General features: G+C 38.1%; 2 protein-coding genes across 5 annotated transcripts in view; both read right to left on the bottom strand.

Moving 5' to 3' along the window:
• LOC136699885 (uncharacterized) overlaps nucleotides 1-2,901 on the bottom strand; it is a 37,826-nt gene extending 34,925 nt beyond the window's left edge. Inside the window, exons 1-3 of one of the 2 annotated variants that reach the window (XM_066674935.1) lie at nucleotides 2,862-2,901; nucleotides 1,852-1,969; nucleotides 1,534-1,616 (exon numbers count right to left, since the gene is read on the bottom strand). In XM_066674935.1, the coding sequence (XP_066531032.1) occupies nucleotides 1,534-1,582 (49 nt within the window). In that variant the 5' untranslated portion in view covers nucleotides 1,583-1,616; nucleotides 1,852-1,969; nucleotides 2,862-2,901. Of the gene's footprint in view, nucleotides 1-1,533; nucleotides 1,617-1,851; nucleotides 1,970-2,203; nucleotides 2,298-2,861 lie in introns of those variants that run through there. The other variant, XM_066674936.1, reaches the window with a different exon arrangement.
• Nucleotides 2,902-4,447: 1,546 nt separating this feature from the next.
• LOC136700370 (uncharacterized) overlaps nucleotides 4,448-25,878 on the bottom strand; it is a 47,561-nt gene continuing 26,130 nt past the window's right edge. For 2 of the 3 annotated variants that reach the window (XM_066675698.1, XM_066675700.1), the window contains exons 11-19: nucleotides 10,624-10,743; nucleotides 10,440-10,529; nucleotides 8,481-8,564; nucleotides 8,205-8,297; nucleotides 7,624-7,716; nucleotides 7,366-7,384; nucleotides 5,670-5,712; nucleotides 5,346-5,409; nucleotides 4,448-5,245 (exon numbers count right to left, since the gene is read on the bottom strand). In XM_066675698.1, the coding sequence (XP_066531795.1) occupies nucleotides 5,187-5,245; nucleotides 5,346-5,409; nucleotides 5,670-5,712; nucleotides 7,366-7,384; nucleotides 7,624-7,716; nucleotides 8,205-8,297; nucleotides 8,481-8,564; nucleotides 10,440-10,529; nucleotides 10,624-10,743 (665 nt within the window). In that variant the 3' untranslated portion in view covers nucleotides 4,448-5,186. Of the gene's footprint in view, nucleotides 5,246-5,337; nucleotides 5,410-5,669; nucleotides 5,713-7,365; nucleotides 7,385-7,623; nucleotides 7,717-8,204; nucleotides 8,298-8,480; nucleotides 8,565-10,439; nucleotides 10,530-10,623; nucleotides 10,744-25,878 lie in introns of all 3 variants that reach the window. The other variant, XM_066675699.1, reaches the window with a different exon arrangement.

The following is a 25,878-nucleotide window of genomic DNA, read 5'->3' as shown; positions in this document are numbered from 1 at the left end:
CACACGCAGATACAGGGAGAACACACCTCACTCCTCACAGACAGTCACCTGGAGGAAACCCACGCAGACACAGAGAGAACACACCACACTCACCTGGAGGAAACCCACACAGACACAAGGAGAACACACCATACTCCTCACAGACAGTCACACAGAGGAAACCCACGCAGACACAGAGAAAACACACCACACTCCTCAAAGACAGTCACCCGGAGGAAACACAGGCAGACACAGGGAGAACACACCTCACTCCAATCGCCAATCTACCTGCAACGTGTGTTTTTGGACTGTGGGAGGAAACCAGAGCACCCGGAGGAAACCCACACAGACACGGGGAGAACACACCACACTCCTCACAGACAGTCAACCGGAGGAAACCCATGCAGACACAGAGAGAACACACCACACTCCTCACAGACAGTCACCGAGAGGAAATCCACGCAGACAAAGAGAGAACACACCACAATCCTCACAGACAGTCACCTGGAGGAAACCCACACAGACACAGAGAGAACACACCACACTCCTCACAGACAGTCACCCGGAGGAAACACACGCAGACACAGGGAGAACACACCTCACAGACAGTCACCTGGAGGAAACCCACACAGACACAAGGAGAACACACCACACTCCTCACAGACAGTCACCTGGAGGAAACCCACACAGACACAAGGAGAACACACCACACTCCTCACAGACAGTCACCCAGAGGAAACCCACGCAGACACAGAGAAAACACACCACACTCCTCAAAGACAGTCACCCGGAGGAAACACACGCAGATACAGGGAGAACACACCTCACTCCTCACAGACAGTCACCTGGAGGAAACCCACGCAGACACAGAGAGAACACACCACACTCACCTGGAGGAAACCCACACAGACACAAGGAGAACACACCATACTCCTCACAGACAGTCACACAGAGGAAACCCACGCAGACACAGAGAAAACACACCACACTCCTCAAAGACAGTCACCCGGAGGAAACACACGCAGACACAGGGAGAATACACCTCACTCACAGTCACCTGGAGGAAACCCACGCAGACACAGAGAGAACACACCACACTCCTCACAGACAGTCACCCGGAGGAAACCCACGCAGACACAGAGAGAACACACCACACTCCTCACAGACAGTCACCAGGAGGAAACCCACGCAGACACAGATAGAACACACCACACTCCTCACAGACAGTCACCCGGAGCGGGAATCCAACCCACAACCCACAACGACACTTCCTGCTGCACCACCGTGCCAGTCCCTTTCAGACAATGATTAATGAATTAATGAATATATACATAATGACGCACATTCATTATTCATTTATTAGGAATACACTATTAAATGCTGAAAACTGCTTTGTATTTGATAAAGTAATTGATAAAATTCCTTAAATGTATGTAGTGGCTAGAAACAATAATAAGCAAATATTACCATTAATAGAATGATGACAATGTAAAACCCACTGTGTATTTGTTTGTACGCTGTAAAACATTGCTGTTGTTGTATTAAAAGTATTACCTTTAAATCCACGAGCCAGAAGCAGCACCAAGAACAACACCACTTCCATTTGACCTGTAGTGTTTCACGTCAGGACCTGAGAACTTTAAAAAAAAAAAACACACAAAAAACAGCTGAAAATGCAGAGATACTAGATCACACGTCTGACTGTAGCTGATGTGTTTTCAGGAATGAGGAAATAAACATTGATGTCTGACAGGTCAAAAGAGTTTGAGACTTCATTGGTTTTCAGTAACTTTCAAGTGTGTGTGTGTGTGTGTTACATCTTTATATCTGAAAAATTGGCAGCCAGTCAAGGGAGTGTCTGTAGTGTTTTACCTCAGTTTCTGATGGCTCTGGTTCAGCTGGTTTTGCTACAGTCCTCCACGCTCTCCTGAAGTTGTACTAAAGAAAGTCTAAAATAGACACTGTTAGGCTAAACCTGCCAGTGGTAGACCTGAAACATAAATCACGCAAGCACATTTCACCCGTAGATGCATAGAAAATTGTGCCACAGTACATTTCATAACAACAAAAGTATGCTGCTTTGGTAAATAAAGTAGTAAAGTGCAATTTTAATGCTGACAAATTAGCTGTTAGAAATAATCTGTATATTATTTTATATTGCTTAGAACATTTTTACCATAGCAACACAAGCCATATCAGGAAAATAGTCAGGGAAGTCAGGTACCATTGTGTTACCCTTTCCAAACATCCACTGTCTCTTCACTTCAACCTAAATGTCCTCTTCAGTCAGAGCCCCAACATGTCACAGCCCCACATCCTAATCCAAACAGAGTCATCTTTATGTGGAATCAGAGTCGTCTTCACCACAAACCAGAATCATCTTCACCTGGAATCAGAGTCATCTTCACCACAAACCAGTCATCTTCATGTGGAATCTGAGCCATCTTCACCACAAACCAGAGTCATCTTCACTTGGAATCAGAGTCATCTTCACCACAAACCAGTCATCTTCATGTGGAATCTGAACCATCTTCACCACAAACCAGAGTCATCTTCACTTGGAATCAGAGTCATCTTCACCACAAACCAGTCATCTTCATGTGGAATCTGAACCATCTTCACCACAAACCAGAGTCATCTTCACCTCGAATCAGAGTTATCTTCACCATAAAAAGAGTCATCTTCATGTGGAATCAGAGCCATCTTCACCACAAACCAGTCATCTTCACGTGGAATCAGAGTCATCAGAATGTTATCTTCACGGTGACTCAGAGTTCACAGTGAGTTACTTTCGCCTTTACACTAAGCTCTCATATCTATTGCGGCACTTCAAAACACTAAATATACCATAATTAATCATCATACAAAAGACACATTTTTACCGTATATCCTGTTGTAGTGCTACGGGAACGTCGGCGCACCCCTTCCTCGGAGCGCACTACCCAAACTGGGCACCAGAGGTCAGAATCACCATAACAACCCTGATCATTAGCACACCTGACTCTAGCTGCCTGCTCATCAATGAACTCTCTTTAACCACACTCAAGCCTCACCTCAGTGCGAAGTACTGCCAGCCTTTAGACCGCCTACTGAGCGGTCTCCTGTTGTATTTTGAGCCTCTGTGGTTTCTGGTACTTTGCCTGGTTTTTGGATTCTGTATTTGGTAAACCCCCCTTTTTTTTGTTTTTGTTGCTCTGTTTTTTTTTGGACTGTGTACTCTGGCTTTGACCATTTTCCTCTTAATATCGACGCTGCCTCCTGTTTTGCCCACTGTATAGTTGTCTGCTATAATAAAGTGCCTGTAAATGAATCCCTGACACAGCAAATCCTCCAGTGTTAAATCAACAACATTAGTGTTAAATGAACACTGTTAGTGTAATAATTTAACACTCACAGTGTTAACACTAATAGTGTTGATTTAACACTGGAGGATTTGCTTTACACATCTCTTTGAGCCTCCCGCATTACAACTGTGTTTTAATAGACTTATGATTAGAATGAAAAACAAATATCAAATGTGTGAAGCTTCTAGCCCATGTGGATTAATCTGTTGTCCTCACGCCATCTCTAAGATTATGATTAATGGTATGTAACATTCCTGCCTCAGTAAGAACATAGTCTTTGGTTAAGGTCTGAACATGTTAAAGGTGACATTAAGGTTTTAATTTAAAAGAACACTTTTTATATCATTCTGAGGATGTTTACTCACCGTGTGCTGTTCTCCAGTTGATTTGAGCTGGAAACCAATCTAATGCTTTTACCAAGCCCCAGTGTTTGTAAATGAGCAAAATAAACCAAAGGGGCCTCCAAGTGTTGAAGGCATAAACCAAGATGAGGATATGCTGCTATATTCCTGCTAACATTTGCTTATTTTTGCTGTAGACTGACTCTAAATTCGGGAGAGCACCATTAAAGAAAGAGTGTGGTACATATCTAAACAACACGAGTTAGAAATGAGTTTCCCCACAATCACAGATGATACATTTAATGGTAACTATCCATGCAAGTTACACAAACGCATCATTCCACCTTAAGCCATAAGGCTTCTGAATATGAATAGATGAGAGAAAAGTGTTTCCCCACAATCCTAGATGTTGCCTATAACTGCAAATGCGTCAAAACCCACAAATACATATGCGCTTCATTTTTCAGTTCTGGGGTAAAAATTTAGAGTTAGGAGCCAAAGGCTGTCTTGGAGAAAATGCCTCCCTTCACTTTCCCACCCGAAAACACAGATGTCTGCGTATCAGAATGTTGACTGCAAATACATCACACATTGAATCTTTGTTTAAACATTGAAATAAAAAAAGAATTTTAAAACGGAAAAAAATAATTGAAAAAAAATGTAAAAGTTTAAGTCAGAATCGAGATAAGCAATAAAATATTTTTTATTAAACAAATAAAAAGTTTGTCAATTGAACATTAAACTGAGATCATTCTTTTAACAATTTATCACAGAAATGTCCAAATAAAATCCAGTACAATTGTACAATAAGGGTATTATGAACTAATCATAGTTAAGACAGCATTAACCATTATTAATGAATGAATACATGTCTATATTATAAATGATCAAGAAGCATTTTACCATTTCATATTTAGTAGTGTTCATTCTTAGCAGTTAAAATAGTTTTTCAGTGTGTGCAGGTGTTTTAATGAAAAATAAATCTAATATACGGAGGAAATGCTTTATTTTTAACAGAGGACACTTATTTCAGCCACTGTGGTCTCACAAAATATTTTGGTAGTACGGACCATGCCCGTAGAGGCTGAAACAGGGAGGTGAACTCAGAAGTCTTTTGGGGAATAGTTCAGGGCAGCTTATGAATGCGTATGAAGCCAGAATTAACATTTAATCCTGAATATACTTAAAATAAAACAAGTTATTTATGTCTTATAAATAATGAACATACCAGAGGAAAAAAAAAAATATATATATATATATATATATATATATATATATATATGGTTGGTTAAGGCAGTATTAATCATTACTAAGACAAATACTAATAGCTAAATCAAGACGTATTTTAATCACGTTAACGTTTAACGTTTTTTTATGAAAAATTTTAAATTAGTGTTTTAGATGTACGTATATTCTGTATATTCACTCTTTCACATAAATAACATGTTACTCTTTATTTGGAGTCACAGTGAACATTCATCAATTAGATCACCTGAATTTAGCTGTTCTTGGAGGAAAGCAGCTAAACAGAAACTAAGCTGATGTCCAACTGTAGATCCTGCCCTACGATAATGAGGAGTCCTGCAAAATAAATAACATCCTCATCCTCATCCATCATCATCACCATCCTCATCATCAACACAATAACACTATCATCATCATCAGTGATTTACCTCAGGACCTTTTTCAGGACTCTGTCTGGAGTCGGTCGACAGGACTTCCATTTCTCCACCATCTCCATCAACCTGTAAATACAACATAGATTAAACTACACAACAAACTAAACTACAGTTCAGACTAAACTACAGCTCAAACTGAACTACAGCTTAGATTAACTAAAGTCCAGGTTAAACTACAACTCAAATTAACAATTTTTTCACATTAACTACAATCCAGACTAAACTACAATTCAGAGGAAACTATAACTGTACTTTATGAATAAATATAACTTAGAAATATAGTATTTATTTAATTCCAGAAACAGTGGAGACTGTGTGTGTTTTACCTGAAAACCTGCTTCTCTTCCATCTTCAAAATTATTCTTTATTCTGAAAATATCAACAAGAGATTTTCTCTGAATTTAAACTCTGAAAGTGTAAAATTATTTCCTGAATTCAAACTTTAATCCCTTATACACTCAGTTAAAGCCTTAAACTAAAGATAACCTCTTACAATGTACGTTGAAGTTTAACCATCTCAGATTCTCCTCCTCACTCAGTGTTGCTGTTTCACAAAGTGTGTGATTACCTTCATATTTATTTATATTTAAGTGCTGTGTTTATTGTGTGATGTGTTTATTGTGGGCTGCAGAAGACAGAAATTATGTCTAAACTTTAAATGGTTTATACAGTGTCCTCTAACCACTGTTTCCAAATTACACTTTATTTGATATTAAATTACACTCACATTGATTTTAGTGAATCATAAACTACCTTTATATTGAATACTCTTTCTTAAACAACACCTAAAATCATAACCAGCAACAGAGGACACATAGTGTCTGGGGGAAGGAGCCAGAGTTTAAGACTCCTGTGGTGCACTACAAAGGGAGCAGTGAGAGATTATGGACACAGCCTGAACAGAATCGGTGAACAGTATCACTGAGCCGTTCTGACTCGGGTTTCAGTTTGACTTAGAGTCTGTCAGTCGATCTTCTGCGTCCACACCCACACAGCAGCATGGTCAATCGTAACAGACACAAAATAACACATAAAAACACTCAATTTTTATATAATTTATGAGGAATAATGATAAGGAAACTCATTCATTAATTTCTTTCCTGTTACATTCATCTTGTTCAGGGTCATGGCTGGACCAGGGCACCACACTCACCCAGTCATTCACACACTGAAACAGCACCACTGTGCTGCAGTAAGGTAACTGAAATATATTAAATTATTTTTGGGAAATATTCATTTTTTACAGAAATGTGAAACTACAGAATGGGTATTTCATTCTCTGGCTGAGTATAGTGGAGTTAAGTTTACTTTGTGGAATTAAACTTGATTAAATTTGACTCAGTTTAAATTTATTTACTAAAGTTAGACTGAGCTCAGGTGTCGTCAAACTGAGTGTAGTTAGAGTGAGTTTAGTTGATCTGAGTTGGAGTAAGTCTGAGTTTAGGTTGATTGAGTTTATTCAGACTGAGTGTAGAGTGAGTTTAGTTGATCTGAGTTGGAGTTAGTCTGAGTTTATGTTGATTGAGTTTATTCAGACTGAGTGTAGTTGAGTGAGTTTAGTTGATCTGAGTTGGAGTAAGTCTGAGTTTAGGTTCATTGAGTTTATTCAGACTGAGTGTAGTTGAGTGAGTTTAGTTGATCTGAGTTGGAGTTTGTCTGAGTATATGTTGATTGAGTTTATTCAAACTGAGTGTAGTTGAGTGAGTTTAGTTGATCTGAGTTGGAGTTAGTCTGAGTATATGGTGATTGAGTTTATTCAAACTGAGTGTAGTTGAGTGAGTTTAGTTGATCTGAGTTGGAGTTAGTCTGAGTTTATGTTGATTGAGTTTATTCAGACTTAGTGTAGTTGAGTGAGTTTAGTTGATCTGAGTTGGAGTAAGTCTGAGTTTAGGTTGATTGAGTTTATTCAGACTGAGTGTAGTTGAGTGAGTTTAGTTGATCTGAGTTGGAGTAAGTCTGAGTTTATGTTGATTGAGTTTATTCAGACAATAGTTATATTGAGTTTAGTTGAGTTGAACTGACCTGTCTCTCATCTTCATCCCTTTATTGAAAATAAAGAAAAACAGAGAAATACAATACATTTATAATCAGAATCATCTTCACATTAAATTAATCACAGATCGATTTGAATCTGCATCTATACTTTACTAAATGTAAAGTAGCTTTCTGATAACCTCTGTTCTATTTTCTATAACATTCATTAGGGACACTAGTGTTTACCGCTGTGGTAATAATAATAATAATAATAATAATAATAATAATAATAGTAATAACACTTACAGGAACAGTAGATGTGTAAACAGATCCAGGCAGAAATGAAGAGTGATTCGAAGGGAAAGATGATCAGGTAAAATTCAGGTAAAGTTCCTGTTTCTGCAAAATACAATAAACATTCAACATTTACAGATTTAATTACAAACAACAGTTATTACCCCTCTTCAAACTCCCTTTTCTTCTCCTAATCCTTTCCCCCACTTCCCAAAGTATATAAAGCACTCATAAAATATTTGGTGTTAGACTGGACTGGGAAAAGACAGGCAGCAGTCTAAATTGAACTAGCCACTAACTGGACTGGTGACAAATTCATGGCCAAGCTGTGTCTGTGCAATCTGAACATTCATTTTCCAGACTGGATCCAGTGACAGACTGCAATTGACGTTTAAAAGGTACAGCAATGGGTTAAGAGCTGGTGGTGGTAACATTAAGCATTTTTTTTACCTAATGGAAAAAAAACATGAGTAGGATCGATTGGAGGATAGTAAAAACCATGCAGTAGAAAAGCACCATTAGACTCTTTTCACACTCTGTTGTTCTTGTTAATTTATTAGTTTAGATGATGTGATTCTCTGACACATATTTACCTGCTTCTACGAGGAGTTCAGAGGCAAGAATGATGGAGTAAACAATACTTAACCCTGACGCTCCAAACACATGAAGAATAACATGAGGAAGCCCTGCAAGTGAATTAATACATAGTTTATAAAACCGTTCCTAAATATAAACTCCACATTAGAAATGACTTTCACAGAAACATCTGAACTACAGGAATTGTAGCCTTTATCCTGGTTTTAGGATAAGTCTGATCTAGTCTCAGATCTAATCTCAGGACTAAAGATCTGAATCTGTAATAAACTCACTGGGGGGATGTGTTGGATGATCAAACAGAGCGGCTGGAGCCACAATGTTTAACAGTATCATCATCACCAGGTAAATAGAGCTATCTATAAAAAGAAATCAAACCATTAGACACTGTGTTATTAATTCTTGGCTTACACAGTGAAGCAGCATATTCTCAATTTTGTTGATTGATCACTGATTATTTAACATGATTTATTTAAATGATGATTGTGTTAATTGACAAAATGGCGAGTTTTTATTTTAGTTTTCCTGCTTCCAAAGCACTGCTCTAGTGAATTAATCAGCAGTAATTTTGATTAGTACTGAATCAGTTGTTCCTGAGGAGAACAGGTTTACTCTGCTCTTTACTTGGTTCTTCAGAGTAGAGAACAGAGTAGATCTGTTGTACACTGTCAGAAATGTTGTCACTGTGGTGGTATCTTTTGTTGTATCTGTGGTGGTACCCTCAAGGGAACCACCTTTAATTTGTACCTACTTCGTTTCTGAAGTCGACGCCAAATGTCGAGAGAATTTGAACTCGGAGGTCGACCTTAAAACTCAGAACCCGACCCGACCCACCCCCTTTTGTAAACAAATGCCAGTTGTGTTGAGCTTAACTGACGCTACTTGCCATCAGTTTACGGCATCGTTCAGCAAGGTTGGAAGCTTTAAAGTGTACAGTATGTAGTGAAAAATTGTCACTATAAAACCTTTATTTTCTCCTTTATTCCAACCTTAAAATTTTCCTTTTTCTAGATTCATGCCACTGTTCACTGTTGTTATCTCCATCCAAACAAGGATATGTTAGATTATTTTGTTAAAACATTAGCTTTATACAATATTACTTACCTAAGAGTGTAATTTTTGATAATTTTTGTAGGGAAATAGGGAACTTTATAGTAAAAAATTGGTCGAGAACCAATTAATCGGTTTTCAGTTATTTCTTATGGGGAAATTCGATTCGGTACTCCACCGCATCAGTTGTCGATGCGAGTTCCGGAACGGACTTCCGGGGCATCACTGTATATATATATATATGATACATTATACATAATGGTATGAGCCAGCATACATAATGGTATAAGGGGGCATTTTTGTACATGGCATGGGCGACTTGTACAACTGTGAAGGCACCATTAATGCTGAACGAGATATAGGTGGTCAAAGCAACATGCTGCCATCCAGACAATGTCTTTTTTGGGGAAGGCCTTGTTTATTTCAGTAGGATGAGGCCAGTCCATTTTCTGCATGGATTTCAGCAGCACAGCTCCTTAATAAAAAATTCTAGGAGCAAAAAAAGTCCAGAAGTGAAAAAAATCCCAAAGTGGGTGCCATCACAATTTAAATGTGCAATGTGTAATCTAATGTCCTAATAATGTAATGTTAAATTTAAATAAAACAAGGATGAAAACTATTTTATCATAGAGGGTGCATCATAGGTTTTGGCACACTAGTGGTGTCACACTCTGGCCATGTGCTGTCATATATCTGTTTTCCTACCATGTGCTCATTAAGCACATGGCTCGGTTTGTTGTTGTTCTTGTCTTGTTCTTTTTAAAACTGGTTTGTAAAATTGTCACTAAGGGCCATTTTTTATTATTATTTCTTTGTTATTGTGTGTTTACTTTTGTAATTTCTGTAAATAACATTTAAACCATTTAAAACTGTATTTTGTGTTTATTAAGTTGTTTAAAAGTTTATTTTAAGATCGGGTACAAATGGAAAAATTAAATATTAAGAGGTGGGGAAAATACATTTTCAAATCTCTGATATATTTATATCACTGTTGTTTATATTATATATGTCATAGCTTGACATCAGTGTGTCCATGTATATATGAAAAGTATATCAGTTACTTCCGTTTAAATATTTTAATTGTTTAAACTATTAGTTATTTACTATCGGTATGAAATTTATAAATGGTAAAACATGACACATGCAATCAAATAAGCATAAAACAAGCTAAAAACATAACTTACCTTTGTATATAATGTAGGTTCTTATAAAATAAAGATAACAAGAAGCATTAACAACAACCATTACTGATATGAAACCTGCACAGCACAAATCTGAAAAGAGAAACATGTTCAATTTAAATTAAATAAACATTTTGATGATAATGTAATTTAATTTATTTTCAATGTAATTTATTGTAAGACATACATCCTACTCCTCTCCATTTACAGCATCTGTGATTTTTCTTTTCTTGTAAGTACCGCAAAACAAAAATCAATGCTAACCAGACCACGATGTAAAGTACAGTTGTAAAAAGAAGACACCACACTGCAAAAATAAAAACAGGACTTCATTTAACTCAGATTTATCTACAATTAAACAACTAGTTAGGCATTATCTAAAGTAAAAATTCATTGTAAAGGAAAAATGAAAAAGTCTAGTGTATCAATGTTAATAAAAGATAAATTTAACATGTTATTATATGCAAATTAATCATTTACCAAATTTGGCTACAGCTTCCTCCAATAATTTATTCTTTTAACAGAAGGTATATTCCAATTTTTTATCATGTAAGATGTGAACTGAGCTGCAATAGCCTTAATTTTCATCATTAACATTCTGTGTCTGAGCTTTGTCAAGCTTGTTGTAACATTTCTCCCTGAAACCTTTACTTATAATTAATATATGACCAAAAAAAAGGAAGAAATAATGCCCCCACAATGGGATAAATTCACCATTCCCTTTGTAATTAAAATCTTGTGAAGTGCCCTCTCAGATGCCCTTCCAAGTGGATTCCATGACAAAAAATCCCAAAGTGGGTGCCATCACAATTTAAATGTGCAATGTGTAATCTAATGTCCTAATAATGTAATGTTAAATTTAAATAAAACAAGGATGAAAACTATTTTATCATAGAGGGTGCATCATAGGTTTTGGCACACTAGTGGTGTCACACTCTGGCCATGTGCTGTCATATATCTGTTTTCCTACCATGTGCTCATTAAGCACATGGCTCGGTTTGTTGTTTTTCTTGTCTTGTTCTTTTTAAAACTGGTTTGTAAAATTGTCACTAAGGGCCATTTTTTATTATTATTTCTTTGTAATTGTGTGTTTACTTTTGTAATTTCTGTAAATAACATTTAAACCATTTAAAACTGTATTTTGTGGGTTTTTTTTTTTTAAATCATCAAAACTAGAGAAATGGGACAGTGCTGCAGCAGGTAGTGTAACTCTCACACAGCTCCAGGGACCTGGAGGTTGTGGGTTTGAGTCCCTATCCGGGTGACTGTCTGTGAGGAGTGTGATGTGTTCTCCCTGTGTCCGTGTGGGTTTCCTCCGGGTGCTCCAGTTTCCTCCCACGCTCCAAAAACACACGTTGGTAGGTGGATTGGCTACTGAAATGTAAATGTGTGTGTGTGTTGCCCTGTGAAGGACTGGCATGCCTCCAGGGTGTGTTCATGCCTCGATAAAAATTTTGCCAGGTCATTTGGACCAATCAGAGCATGCCACATCATCAAGTACCGCCTTTCGACCAGTAACAAGTAGCAGGAAGTTCCTCCCCTATAGATCCGGTTCCCACCGTCATATCAACCGGTTTTCCCACCAACTCCTGCCCTTAACATGAGCACCACACCTGTCCCAACCCCCTCCACCACCCCTTACTACACACACACACACACACACACTCAGACAACACCCCTCTCCACCACCCCTTACTACAGTGTATTCGTTAGAAACCCTTAACTTTTCATGTATCTTTTTTCCAAAGTGAATAGTATCATTTTGTTTAAAATATTTTATTTTAAATTGTGTTTCAATGATATGAAGTAAGATTGTATAGGGTTTACGACTGGCGAATGTGTTCAGGATGGATTAGATCTCAAGACTCTGGTTAAACAGATATCACAAGTTGCTCTAATCGAATGATTTACCCAAATATATTTTAAATGATATTGACAAATCGTATTTGTATTCAGACATATACATAGGGTTACATTGCCTTTCACAGGGGCGTGACCCCTGTGAGCAATGGTATAAAAGGGTGTATAAGAGGGTAAGAAGGGTATAAGAGTGTTTTAAGATAAGAAGTTGAAGCTACAAAGCTGAGAGACGATGGACAACACCCCTGACGCACCAACCCCTATCCCCCACAACCCCTATCCCCCACAACCCCTACCCCCCACAACCACCATTTGACTGAGTGCTATTCGAAAGGCTATGAGGTTCACAACAGACAAAAAAGGGTATTTTCCACATGTCTGGAATACCCAGGAAAATCAGAACTATGTAGGGCCTTATCCACAGCCTGAGTTCTACAGGGTACATACTATGATGGCCAAAGAAAGAGATTAATTTTTTGAATGGTACAATACATGTGCAGGAAAGATGTTTAGCTTTCAGGGAAGAGATACTGAACATCACAACAGTTGATCTGTTCAAATGCATCACAATAGCTAGTGTCTGTTTGAAAATGTTCAGAATCAACTTTCTGCCTGAAAACATTTTAGCTATCCCGCCTTTACATTATTACATCAACAGTCAGAAATCATTCTCAACACCTTCCATACAATGGCTCGAGTACATCTCTGACAGAGACAAGATCCCCATCCGACATGCCCTCAACGAAGGTGAGGTCAAGTTCGGGCACTACTTTGTGGATGGTTATTATGAAAATGGTAGTCTACAAAAGGCTTATGAGTTTTTAGGATGTTTTCATCACGGCTGTGATAAATGCTTTCCTTCCAATTAAACACATCTTCTAAGTAAGAGTTCACAATCCTTTAGGGATGTTTATCAACTACACTTGGATAAAATTCAGACTTTGCAAAACACTTACAACCTGAACGTATCTGTGATATGGGAGCATAACTGGAATGAGATTGTCAGGAAACGCGAAGGGCGGACTGACAGAGGCGGATGCACACGCTACAACACAGGCATTTATTTAAACCAAAATAACAAAACAAACACAAACAGACTTGAGGGCAAACACGACGACTGATAATTGAAAGGACTAGAAACAACAACATGACAAAAGGAAACGAAAACAAGGAACAACTGACTAGGAATTAGAACATGACTAGGAATAGGAAACAAAACGACATGACTCGGAATGGGAACGAAACAAAACGACTGATACAAGGAAATGACACAAGGGAACTTAAATACATCTTACAGACGAGACACACCTGAAACAGATAACTTGGAGTACGGACAAGGAGGCTGAACAAAGGCGGGACAAGGGCGGAGACATGGACAATAACAGACAGAGCCATGTACTGAGAGAGCACATGGCGGGGAAAACAGACAGGACTGGGCCAGGATGTGACAGAGATGAAAAGATAAAACAAGGATGTTAAATTGTTTCTGAAACACTTTGACTTTCCTGAGCGCATGAATCCACGAGATGCTCTGTTCGGTGGTCAAACAAACGCTTTACTAAAAAAATCGATTACTACAATTTCACATCACTCTATCCTTGCATGAATAAAACAAAGAGGTACACCTTTCGTAATTTTGAACCATTGGAAAATTATTTCGGGCTCATTAATGCAAAAGTTCTCCCCCCTAGGGGATTGTGGGGCCGTGTTCTCCCTTATAGGGTGAAAAGTAAACTCTTGTTTCCATTGTGTCAAACATGTGCTGAACTACACAGGCATAATTTTAAACACACGGATGAGGAGAGGGCCCTTACAGGTAGTTGGTGTAGCATTGAGATGATGAAGGCCCTCGAGAAAGGTTATAGGGTGTTGAACGTGTTTGTAATATGGCACTTCCCTAATCAATCGACTGAATTGTTTGCAGATTACATCAAAATGTTTCTGAAGGAAAAACAGGAGAGGTCAGGTTATCCCTCCTGTGTAGTTGACGAGTCCAGTAAAAAAGGGTACATTCAAAAGTATGAGGAGATTGAAGGGATCAAACTAGATGAATCTTGCATAGAAGTTAATCCTGCCAATAGATCTGTGGGTTAACTGGCACAGAATTCTTTGTGGGGTAAGATGTGTCAGAGATCTGACAGGTCAAACATATCATGACAAACAATTCATGTTCTCGGATATGTATAATGTAAGTCATTTCTCTTTTCTGAATCAGGAGGTGGCATTGGTGCAGTGGCGTTACACAGACGACAGGTGTCTCAAGCCGGGTAAAGCTAATGTATTTATAGGTATTTTCACTACAGCTTATGCTAGACTTGAATTGTACAATCTGATAGATCGACTACAGCAGAGGTGTTTATACACGGATACTGACAGTGTCATTTTCAAAAGTAAAGGAGGTGACTGGATGCCCCCTCTAAGTGATTACTTAGTAGGTCTTACGGGCGAACTGGACACAGGTGATCAAATAGTAGAATTTGTCAGCGGGGGTCAAAAAACCTATGGTTATCGCACTCTCAAAGGTAAAACTACAATGAAAATTAAGGGTATTATTTAAACTACTCCAACGGTGAAATTGTGAACTCAAAATCCTTGACAGAACTGGATGATGAATGTATGAAAAACCCTAATCATGCCAGAGAACTAATGACCACCCACAATCAAATTGTAAGAGATAAAAGTGGCTTTCACTTGAAAAACAAATCACAGATGAAAAGATTCAGAGTTGTGTATGATAAATGTGTTCTGTTACCTGATTTCACAACTTTACCTTACGGATATTAACTAAAAATGATTTGATTCTAGACTTCAGCTTCCTTTTTCTTGTATAGTGTGTGGACCAAGCAATAGTGGATTTTTTTTTTTTTATTTTGTTGGAAAATTGTATGGATTCTATGTCAAAAATCCCAAATCAAATTGTACGGTATGAACTGTTGAACAAAATAAACATATGTTTTGTTCAAGAAATACCCGACTCTTTGTGTGATGATGAACTACTTCCACCCCACAAAACAAATGTATTGGTAATTGATGATCTGATGGAAACAGCTAGCAAGAACTAGGAGGTAGAAAAAGCCTTTACAAATATATACATCACAGAAACCTGAGTGTCATCTATTTTGTTCAAAATCTGTTTTTTTCAAGGAAAACGTAGCAGAACCATCAACTTAAACACCAACTATATGGTGCTTTTTAAAAATCCTAGAGACAAGTTACAGATCAGCATACTGGCGCATCAAATGTTTCCAGGCAACAACAAGTACTTTTTAGGATGTTTCCAAGAAGCTACTGGAGACTTGTAAGCATCAACGCCAGAAGAACATTGTCTCAGGCCAAGTTTGTTTTCATTTGGGAATCCTGCGATGTATATACAGAAGAAAAAAGTTGTAAAGTACTGAAAAAATGTCTGCATGTCTAAAGAGAAATGTTCAGGTGTTGAAATCTCTATGTCATGCTACACCTGGAGAAAGGTAGACTATATTATGTAAAGCTCCTGCCGACCTCATATTAGCCATCTGTGAATTAGCCCTAATCTATTGAAAGGAAACATTCCTTTAACGTCTCGACAATGTCATCAATTGAAAAGACAGAAAAAAAAATTGAATAAACTCTTTGCTAATGGAAGAACACTTGTGAAGAAAGAAAATCTATTAACCAAGCCGGAGGATTTCTTCTGCCTTTAATAAGTGTTGCAATTCCCTTCATCAGCAGTTTAATAGCATCCCGTCAGAGATAGCATGGAAACCACTGAAAAGATGTATTTGGTGCCTTAACACCAGCTAGATAAACTTAAAACCATGACGAGTGGAAAAGAAACTGTTAGAAAAATGATGGAAAATGATTTAAATGATGTGATGCGTCATAAATTGAACAGAACTGATTTAATTCCTTATGAAAAGGCTAAACTATATGCATGTTAGTAAGTTTGTTTAGTAAGATGTGATGGTTGACCATATCAAATGCTGCTGATAGGTCAAGCAGGATGAGAGGACTGACCTGTCGCTTTGGCATCTTTAAGAGCTTCCATTACTGACAGAAGTCAGATTGGTTAGAGTCAAGGAGGTTATGTTGGGAGAGGAATTTTGTTGCCTGCTTAAAGACAGCTCTTTCAATGATTTTAGACAGGAAGGGGAGGAAAGAGACTGGTCGGTAGTTCTCTACTATAGAAGGAGCAAGAGAAGGTTTTTTGAGAAGAGGTCTTACCTGAGCTTGCTTGAAGGTGTTTGGAAATGTTCCCAAGGTTAGTGAAGAATTGATGACATGAGTGGCTGCGGACACAACGGACGGAGCTATGGTTTGCAGTAGGGTGGTAGGAATGTGATCCAGTGAACAGGATGTAGGACAGCCGCCTCTAAGAAGATTTGATACTTCATGTTCTGTGAGATAAGTGAAAGAAGGGAAGGAAGCAGTAGATTTAGCTGGATTCGAAGGGAGAGCTGGAGGCTGTGTAGAAGGGTCAGAAATCCGGCTGCTAATTGCAGCAACTTTGCTGGTGAAGAAGTCAACAAATGCATCAGCAGTGAGGTTGGTTGCAGGGGGTGGAGGTGGAGGGTTCAGTAGAGACTTGGAGGTTGATTACAGCTTCCGGGTGTCAGGAGCGTTGTTGATTTTGTCTTGGTAGAATTTCATTTTTGCAGAGGTGACGTTTGACGAGAAGGCTGAGAGCAGAGATTACAGTTGTGTCAGGTGTAATAGGTCTTTTGTTTTTCGCCATCTCCTCTAAGCAGCTCTGAGGTTAGTTCACATTGATTGAAGGGTGTCAGTAAGCCAAGGGTGGGGATGCATGGGTCTTGCGGGTCTGGTAGTCAGAGGGCACAGTCGATCCAAGCAGGAGCTCAGTGTTGTGCAGAGTGACTCTGTGGCGTCATTGACCTCAAGAGATGTGATGGTGCTGGGGGGTGCGAGAGCAGAAGTCACAAGGGCAGAGAACTGGGTGGGAGAGAGGTTGCGGAGATTGCGCTGGAAGGGGACAGAGGGAGCGGACACAGTGGGTTGCTGAGGGAGACAAGCATTGAGCTGAATAAAGCAATGGTCAGAGAGATGTAGAGGAGTAACTTTTACAGAGTTAATTAAGCAGTGTTTGGTCAGAATGAGATCAAGTGCATTACCTGCTTTGTGAGTTGAAGGGGTGCATACCTGCTGTAGCTCAAAGGAGTGGGTCAGAGAGAAGAAATCAGCAGCGGCTGGAGTGTCTGAGTTATAGGAAATGTTCCAGCCAGAGCCAGAAAAAATGCTTCTTACATCATGGAGAATATATTGAAGTCTAGTGATGTAGCTTCATGGAATGATGAAGGAGAATTTATTTTCAAAGGGAAAACAGTTAAAGGATCACAGTCCACGGAAGAGTTCCAATCTCATATTACCCGACTTTATTAAAGATAGTTGCTGTCCGCAGTCATCATCGGGGCTCAGGTAGAAACCGAAAAGCGTGTAACCTTGGGTGTAGACTTGTCTGTTTATTGCCAAACCCTGATCTTTAAGTTGTTTTCCTGAAGCTAAAATTAATGAATGAAACTCACAGACCACATTACCAGATTGAAAGTTAGGTTGAAATGATTTTCAGGATGCTGTGTTCCATCTACATAGTGAGCTATAAACTCTGTATCGCAATGTTTACAATTAAATGGATTTTTATTGTATTTTTATAGTATTTTTTATTTTATTCTCTTGGGTACATATACGACTGCCTGCAGGTAGACTGAAGGTCTTCATACAAACTCTTTCTATTGGGTATTTAGCGGTGACGTTAAGTAACACTTGTGCATCAAAGCTAGAGAAACTGTTACTTTTTTCACAAAAAGTGATGCTGATGTAGTGGAGGAAGGCCCAGGTATGCGAAACCTTTTTCTTAAGACTCTGGATATAGATCGAGAAATGGAAAAACCTTAAGACTTACTTTATCAAGACCTCACATTCCACAGAGTGTGCTGCTGAAAGACTACGCACACAAAAATTCTGTTGGAGACTAGAAGATCGCAAAACCTTTTTTTTTTTTTTTGACCCTGAGAGGTTCACAAAAGATTTACGTACACTAAGTGCTTGTCTCGAAACTTTATGATGACCAGAAATGCCATTAAACCCAAAGGATATCTCACCAGGGCCTGGGAACTGAATCTTAAACTCACCAGGTGAGGAGACCCCAATACCCCCTGGAGCATTTATCACCCTCAGCTTCGGACTTAATCTTATCGGGAAATCGCCATATGGCCAGACTGCCGCTAATGTTGAACTCTTCAACCAGAGTTCAACCCCGCCAGAACAGCATGGACCAACGGTGCCTCCAAGTGGACATTTGGGAAAACATGTGTCTCTCTCTCTCTCTCTCTCTCTTTCTGTCTCTCTCTCTCTCTTTCTCTTGGTATCGCTGTCCTAAAGAGAGTTACCTTGGACACGTATGTTTCTGAAGCCAGTTATGAAATGTCAAATGTATTATTATCATTATTATTGTGGAATCGTGTGACAATATACTATTCTCGGTTGAATGTACACTAAACATGAATTGAGTATATGCAAATTTTTATTTCTCTGGAAACTGGAGACAGTCACGTGTACTTCTCAAACCCAGTAGCCAATCAGAGAACGGCTACGTCCCAAGTGGGCATAACGGTGCCACGTAGAAAAACCGGAGTCACTCAGAAAAGCTCTCTCTTGCCTTCTTCCTTCTCTCTCTTGCTTTTTTGACCCTCTTTTTTTGACTCCCTATTTTCCTCTCTGCAGCTGATGGAGCCAACTCTCAAGGAGACTCTGAAAAGAGACCAATCTCCATGCAGACAAACAAGGGACGCCTTGGGCCAGTTAGCATTGCTTAAAAGAGTGATTGAGTCAGATAGAAACCTGTAGGACCAGCTCCGTCAGCAAGTTTCAACTTATTTTACGTTTTTATGTTTCAAGAACAATTGAACAATTTACTTATTCATTTACTTAATTTAGCAACACAAATTAGTCTCAAGTCATATAGCCTAGGCGATTATTAAGCCAGAAGATGGGCTTCACCTTCGTTGATCCCCGTTAGAATTTGATAATCTTGTTATGTATCAAATAATTATTATTCCTTATTAATAAAGTATTCGTTGATTTAAAATAATACTGTGTATGGAGTCTATTCATAGAATTCTGAAAATCCTGAAACTCACTTCCTAGCGTCAACAGTGTCCCAATTTCAGATAAATGATTAATATTGTTGTTATCTAAATTCAGTAATAATAATAATAAAAATAATAATTTAATTTAATTTATAATCGCTAATCATCATTAAGCAGAATTAATTCTAATACTGTTACCACGTTACACTGAGAGTAATTTAAGTAGGTAATCCCTCAGTCCTTCGTTCATTAGACAAAATTCCCCTTTACTTCGAACCATTTTTATATTTAAATCAACTACATTTAGTAAAAAAATATCTTGGAAAATATATCAGGGTGGATGTGTCCAATCAAATCAAAGGCTTTGCTTTCTGAGCTAAAAAGAGCCCTGTTTTTTAATCCATTATTACGACCTTGAGGATCTGTCACATCCATTTGAGTGGCTATGATTTTACAAAACAATCCATTTGAAAATTGTGTTTCTGACGTGTCTGTGCCATAATTCAAAATGCACTCTATTATTGATCTGTATGGATAGGTATTGTTTGATTGACTGATGAGACGATCCCCGAGCATAACATCTACTTGTGAAAATAGAGACGCTACTGGATAGTTTACGACTCCGACCTTAACATCATTAGCTATGTTGGATCCATCAGGGTTTGTGACAGGGTAGGTAATATTCACGATTACCAGCTACGAAAAATTCCAAGGGTCCGTTATCCGTCAAGGCTGAAAGTGGCAGTATTTTGACATAAGTATATTTTCAATGCTTGTTTGAGTGTAAGATAAAGTTAAAATGTCTAGTTCAGATTTGGTGCATTCAGATGAAAGACCGTGCAGGAAAGCCATTGTGTTAGAAAATGTTCAAACTTCTTCATTTGATAGAGGAGGAGGAAGCATGCTTGTTGTCTCTTTGTTTGTTCTTCTTCACTCTGACCTTACTCTTTTTGATCTAACGTTTTTTATTTGTAATTGCTATCCACCTCTCAGGAGACCTCCTAACATTCTTGTGCGCAAATGCTGCAATTCCTGATCCATCCTGCTTTTGATTCTTGCTTACGATATCACTTACTACGTCAGTTACAATAGCTTGTGCAGCTGTTTTTAAATGAGGATTTACGATACATATACCCCTTTTAATCACAAGCACTGCCACCCTAAAAAGCGCTTTGAAGATTCCACCTAAACCCAAACCATACATGGTCGGGGTTCCTTGGAAACCTGGAAGTCCATTACTAACCTGATGTTTATAATAATCTATATAGACCTGAGGGTCTGTGTAGCTTATGCACGAAATTAATGTTTTGCGGGTCTAAAGTGGAGTTTAGCAATTAATTTTCCGTAGAGAAAGGTAATATGCTGATTCTGGTCTGATTTAACTTCAATAAGTATATCAGTTATAAGGCTCTTACTCAGAGCTATGTAGTGTGGCTTGTCTTAAGTTAATGTGACAATTTCATTGTTCTCCCCGGTTATATGTACGCATCTCAACAAAGGTACAAAACCATCCCCTACCCTTTGATAATGAATAATATCTGTATATACAAACATGGTGTAAAAACCTGTGCAGATGTCTAATGGATAGGGGGCCTCAGGCTCATCGCGTGTAAAGTTTTTTGTTTGGTTCCAGGCCTAGTATGGCCTAGTGAGCCCCCGAAGCATATAATGTTTCAGATACCATACTTATTTTGTTGCTTTTAATGTTATATTCGTTTATTTCAAGAGCTAACATTTTTTTTCCACTCTATTCATTTCCTGAATCAGAGCATCTATTTTGCTTTAATACTCTGGACTCATTTGACAGGTAAAAAATTCTTTTTTTATTCCGTCTTCGAAATGGACAAAAAATATGCTTTCCCTCGATGACAACAAGTACCAAGAATGAGGTTATTGCACTTCCGTGAGAGCAATCTCCCAGTCATCTGTCAATTCAATGAGTTTAGCAAATTTGGTGGTGTAACATGAAATCTTGTTTTCAGGATAAATGTCTTTGGAGGAGTTGCTCGGGAGAGTCACAAAGAATCCACTCTTTTCCACGGTGATTATGATTATGATTTTCATTGTGTTTCTATCAGATCATTTTAAACTTTGACGATGTCAATTACATCCTTTGCTGGAATCCAAGAGTTAAACTTTTCAGGCCACTCCACCAATTTCACTAAAGACATCTTTTTCCTATTTTGTATTTTTTCATCCAAAATTTTCTCAATTTTAAAGGTTTTATTTTTTTTTCAGAGTAGAAATTTTGTAGCTCTTGTCTATAAAATGTCTCGTTAATGTTTTCACCATCCATGTCTTGCAGTTTATATACCATAGGCCCTCTCGGTGTCTGTTCCGAAACTGTAAAATATTCATCCATTCGTATCCTTTTTCAAATTGTCATTTTGCACATGAAATTCTAACAATCCTTGAAAGTTATTGTTAAAAAATGTCTTCCCTTGATCTGTTTACAGTTTTTTAGGAACTCTCCCCTCCTTCAGAGTGGATTCAAAAGCTTTGGTCACCTCAGCTCCTGACTTGTTTTGTAATACATGTACCCAAGCGTATTTACATAAAATATCTATACAAGTTAACATATTTCATATCCTCATTATTTTCAGATACGTTGGTCATATCCACTAAATCAACTTGCCATTGTTCATCCTGGTTTTTCACAAAAACTCTGTTTCTTTTAAATTTCACAGAAACATTTATGTAGTGTGTATGTATCCTGAGCCACTAACCAGTTTTTAATTTCACTTTCGTTTACCCTTTTACATATTTTCTCAACGATAGCTCTTTGCAAACTCTCAACCCCTCTGTAAGACCCTGGGTTTGAGGACGTGTAATGGATATGCTTCAGCAACCGCTCAGTCATGTTGACATATTTATGTCATTTTATTGTTACGATTTCAGAAAACTTGTGACATGAAATACATTTATGTTTTTGTCAATTAAAAAAAGAAATCACAGTCAATAGTTTTTGCAACATCTACATTTTCCTTGTTTATCTTTTTCAAAACACACATCAGTTACATAGGTTAAGATGCACAATACATAACCAGATGTACATTCATCTAATATTTCAAACGTGAGATAAAATATGATACATATATTCATTTAAAGGATATGGATTGTTTACCGCAGCAGAGAGTAAATTGTTCCAATTAAAATTTGAAATTTGTACAAGATCCATTTTCTTTTCTAGTTTTAAAACATTGCATAGATCTAAGTGTATTTGACTTGAATGACAGGATTCATAATTAAATTTCAGTTCAATTACTTTGCAGGTCTTAGACATTACTGATACATTCAGATATTTCTTGGAAAATTTAGTGATGATGCATCCAATGTTGCCCTTATGTATGATGGTTCAGGCAGTTGCAGGGAGCAATGAAAATCCCAGTTGTCAACAATATCTTTGTTCACTTTATCGCTGTAAACTGTTGCCATTTTGCCTTTGATTTCTTTCAGAGCCGTCCTGATGTGAATTTCATCTCGCAAATCACACACCATCGTTTCAACCAAAGCCTGCAATTTTTCCAAAGATGGAATAGATATAAATCCACATAATTTCAGATTTTGGCTAAGGTAACTTTTCAAAAATCTTTTAGCATTAATGTGTAGATAATATTCATCCGGGTCATAGAGGCATGAGTGTTGATGCTGGCTAGGATGGTCAATTGCACAGCCATTGCAGTTTTCTGTCATATCCTTTTAAATAATTCCTTGCAGCAGATCAGCGGTCACAGCATGGATGATGGAAAACATAGGCCTACTGGATGGAACAATCCCGTAGATGCATTGTCCGGGTTCTGTGCATAGTACATGTTTAAGAGTTCTTGAGACATTTCAGCAGACAACCCATTGTCACTATGAGCATGAAAAGCATGTGACTCACTGACAAAAGGGGTTGTATTTTTACGCTACATGATGGATGTTGAGGGAAAACTAACTCCACCCCGACTTTTCAGAAACACAAACTCAATAACCAGATCAGCGTTGCTTGCAAATGGATGAGTGATGTTGGTTTCAAAGTAGTCACAAAGCCTCATTTTAAGTTTCTTCAAGCCATTAATTTGTTCCAATTCATTAAACAATCGATCAATGTTACCGAAGCATTCTTGATATAAATCTTTCCAATCATTCCAATCTACGTTTACGTAGGTATCTTTTCCATAGGGAATCATACCTGAGGATGTACGATTGTTATTATACAACATAGACATGCAAACAAAAGATGTACTCTCAGCATTCCTCATGGCATGGAGAGCAAAAGTGTACGAAGACATATCTGTTGGTCGATCCCATGGTAGTATGAGGATTTTGAAATGCGGATAACAGTCCTTACTTTTGTAGTTCATATATGCATTCAATTCAACGCGGTGTTTCTTGAAAACGTTCCAATCGTTCCGATGCAGGGTAAATATGGCTGAGGGATCCTTACAACTCTCTGTCGGGCTAGAAAAGAGGGTAACACTGTCGGTTTCATCATCAAATGCGTTGCCAAAATAGATGCCATTCCTTAATCGATAAACATTAAACTTGCTGAGTCGCAAAGCTGATCTGTTCAAAAAAACTATAGGCTTTTTGGTGCGTCACAGGTGTTGCCCATCGTCTCTCAGCTTGGTAGCTTCAACCTCTTATCGTAAAATACTTACTCTTACCCTCTTATACCATCGCTCACAGGGGTCTGCCTATATGTCTGAATACAAATCCGATTGGTCAATATCATTTAAAATGTATTTAGGTAAATCATTCGAACAACTTGTGATATCTGTTTAATCAGAGTCTTGAAATCTAATCCACTCTGAATACATTTGCCAGTCATAAAACCTATACAGTCTTACTTCATATCATTGAAAAATAATTTAAATGTGGTGGGAATACTGAATGGTATGAGGGCAGGAACAGGATATACAGGGGAGGAACTTCCGGCTACTAGTTATTGGTTGAAATGTGGGATTTCCGGTCAAATTAACAATTGATTGGTTGAGGGGTGGGACTTCCTCAAAGGGGGAGGCGCTTGATGGCACGCTCTGATTGGTCCAAATGACCTGTCAAATTTTAACAAAAGGTGCTTCATAATATCTCTCTTTCATTACCAACAGCTTATTGAAACCATAGCATTCATCTAACAACCATTTATCAACATATTAGCAATAAATTGGGATACCATAGCAACAACCTAGCCAAACCCTAGCCACCACCTAGGTACCATAGCAACCATTTATTACCTTAACAACTACTTGGGATACCAAAATCAACTGCCATCCACCTGTAATTACACAGCAAATTTCTAGCAACACCTTACCTAGGATATGACAGCAACCACTGGCTAACCCCTGGAATAACTAGTAACTGCTTTGCAACATGTGAAAACACTGTTGCAACCACCTGAGACACCAAAGCAACTGCATAGAAACCACCTAGTAGCAGACATCCCAAGTTGCAAAAACTAATTTCAGGAAGGTACCCCTAGAACTTGATTCCCCAATTAAAAAAAAAAAACAACAACAAAAAAAAACTCGCTCACACTAAAGGATATGGGTGATAACAGAAGTTTACTTTTAGATACAGGACTGTGCATACCAACCTTTTAATCCACTTACTGAACTGCCCATATTAAAAAGAGATCGCGTTATCACAAGGTAGGCTACGACAGCAAGAATGCCCTTTCTCTCCCTCTCTTTCCCACACATGATTGGGGAAAAAAGTCTGTCGTTTGTGTGAAAGCTTTGCCACACATTCCAGATTCCAGGCGATTTTATGTGACATGTGGGCATCAGGGAGCCACATATGCGTGAGACTCCCGGGAGACTTGGGATGTCTTGAGTAACATCCTAGCATTCATATGTGATACTAAAGTAAATGCCTAGGAACACTATAGGAACAACCTGGGACACCAAAGCAACTGTTGAACAACAATTTAGCAACCATCTCGAATACTAAAGCAACCTCTTAACAACCACCTGCAGTAACCTAGAAACTGCTTAGTAACACATGGAAAAAAACATAGCAAGCAAATGGGGTACCATATCACAATCAGTGCTCACAATTAGGGATAGTCTTTAAATGCACTGGTGTCCTCAAGGGAACATTTGTACCTTATTCTACATTAATAGTAGATTTTAAAATTGTGTTGATTTCAAATAATTATATTTTAAGTTTTGTTATATTTTAAGTGTTGTTATAGAAACCGGATTCCAAAAAAGTTGGGAAACTAAACAAATTGTGAACAAAAACTGAATGCAATGATGTGGAGGTGCCAACATCTAATATTTTATTCAGAATAGAACACAAATCACAGATCAAATGTTTAAACTGAGAGAATGCATCATTTTAAGGGAAAAATATGTTGTTTCAAAATTTCATGGCATCAACAAATCCCAAAAAAGTTGGGACAAGGCCATTTTTTACCACTGTGTGGCATCCCCCCTTCTTACAACGCTCAACAGACATCTGGGGACAGAGGAGACCAGTTTCTCAAGTTTAGAAATAGGAATGCTCTCCCATTC

This window comes from Hoplias malabaricus, chromosome 6 (genome assembly GCF_029633855.1).
Source record: "Hoplias malabaricus isolate fHopMal1 chromosome 6, fHopMal1.hap1, whole genome shotgun sequence".
Classification (NCBI taxonomy): domain Eukaryota; kingdom Metazoa; phylum Chordata; class Actinopteri; order Characiformes; family Erythrinidae; genus Hoplias; species Hoplias malabaricus.
The sequence above is the reverse complement of the archived record's forward strand: the minus strand, read 5'-3'. Positions and strand labels throughout refer to the sequence as shown.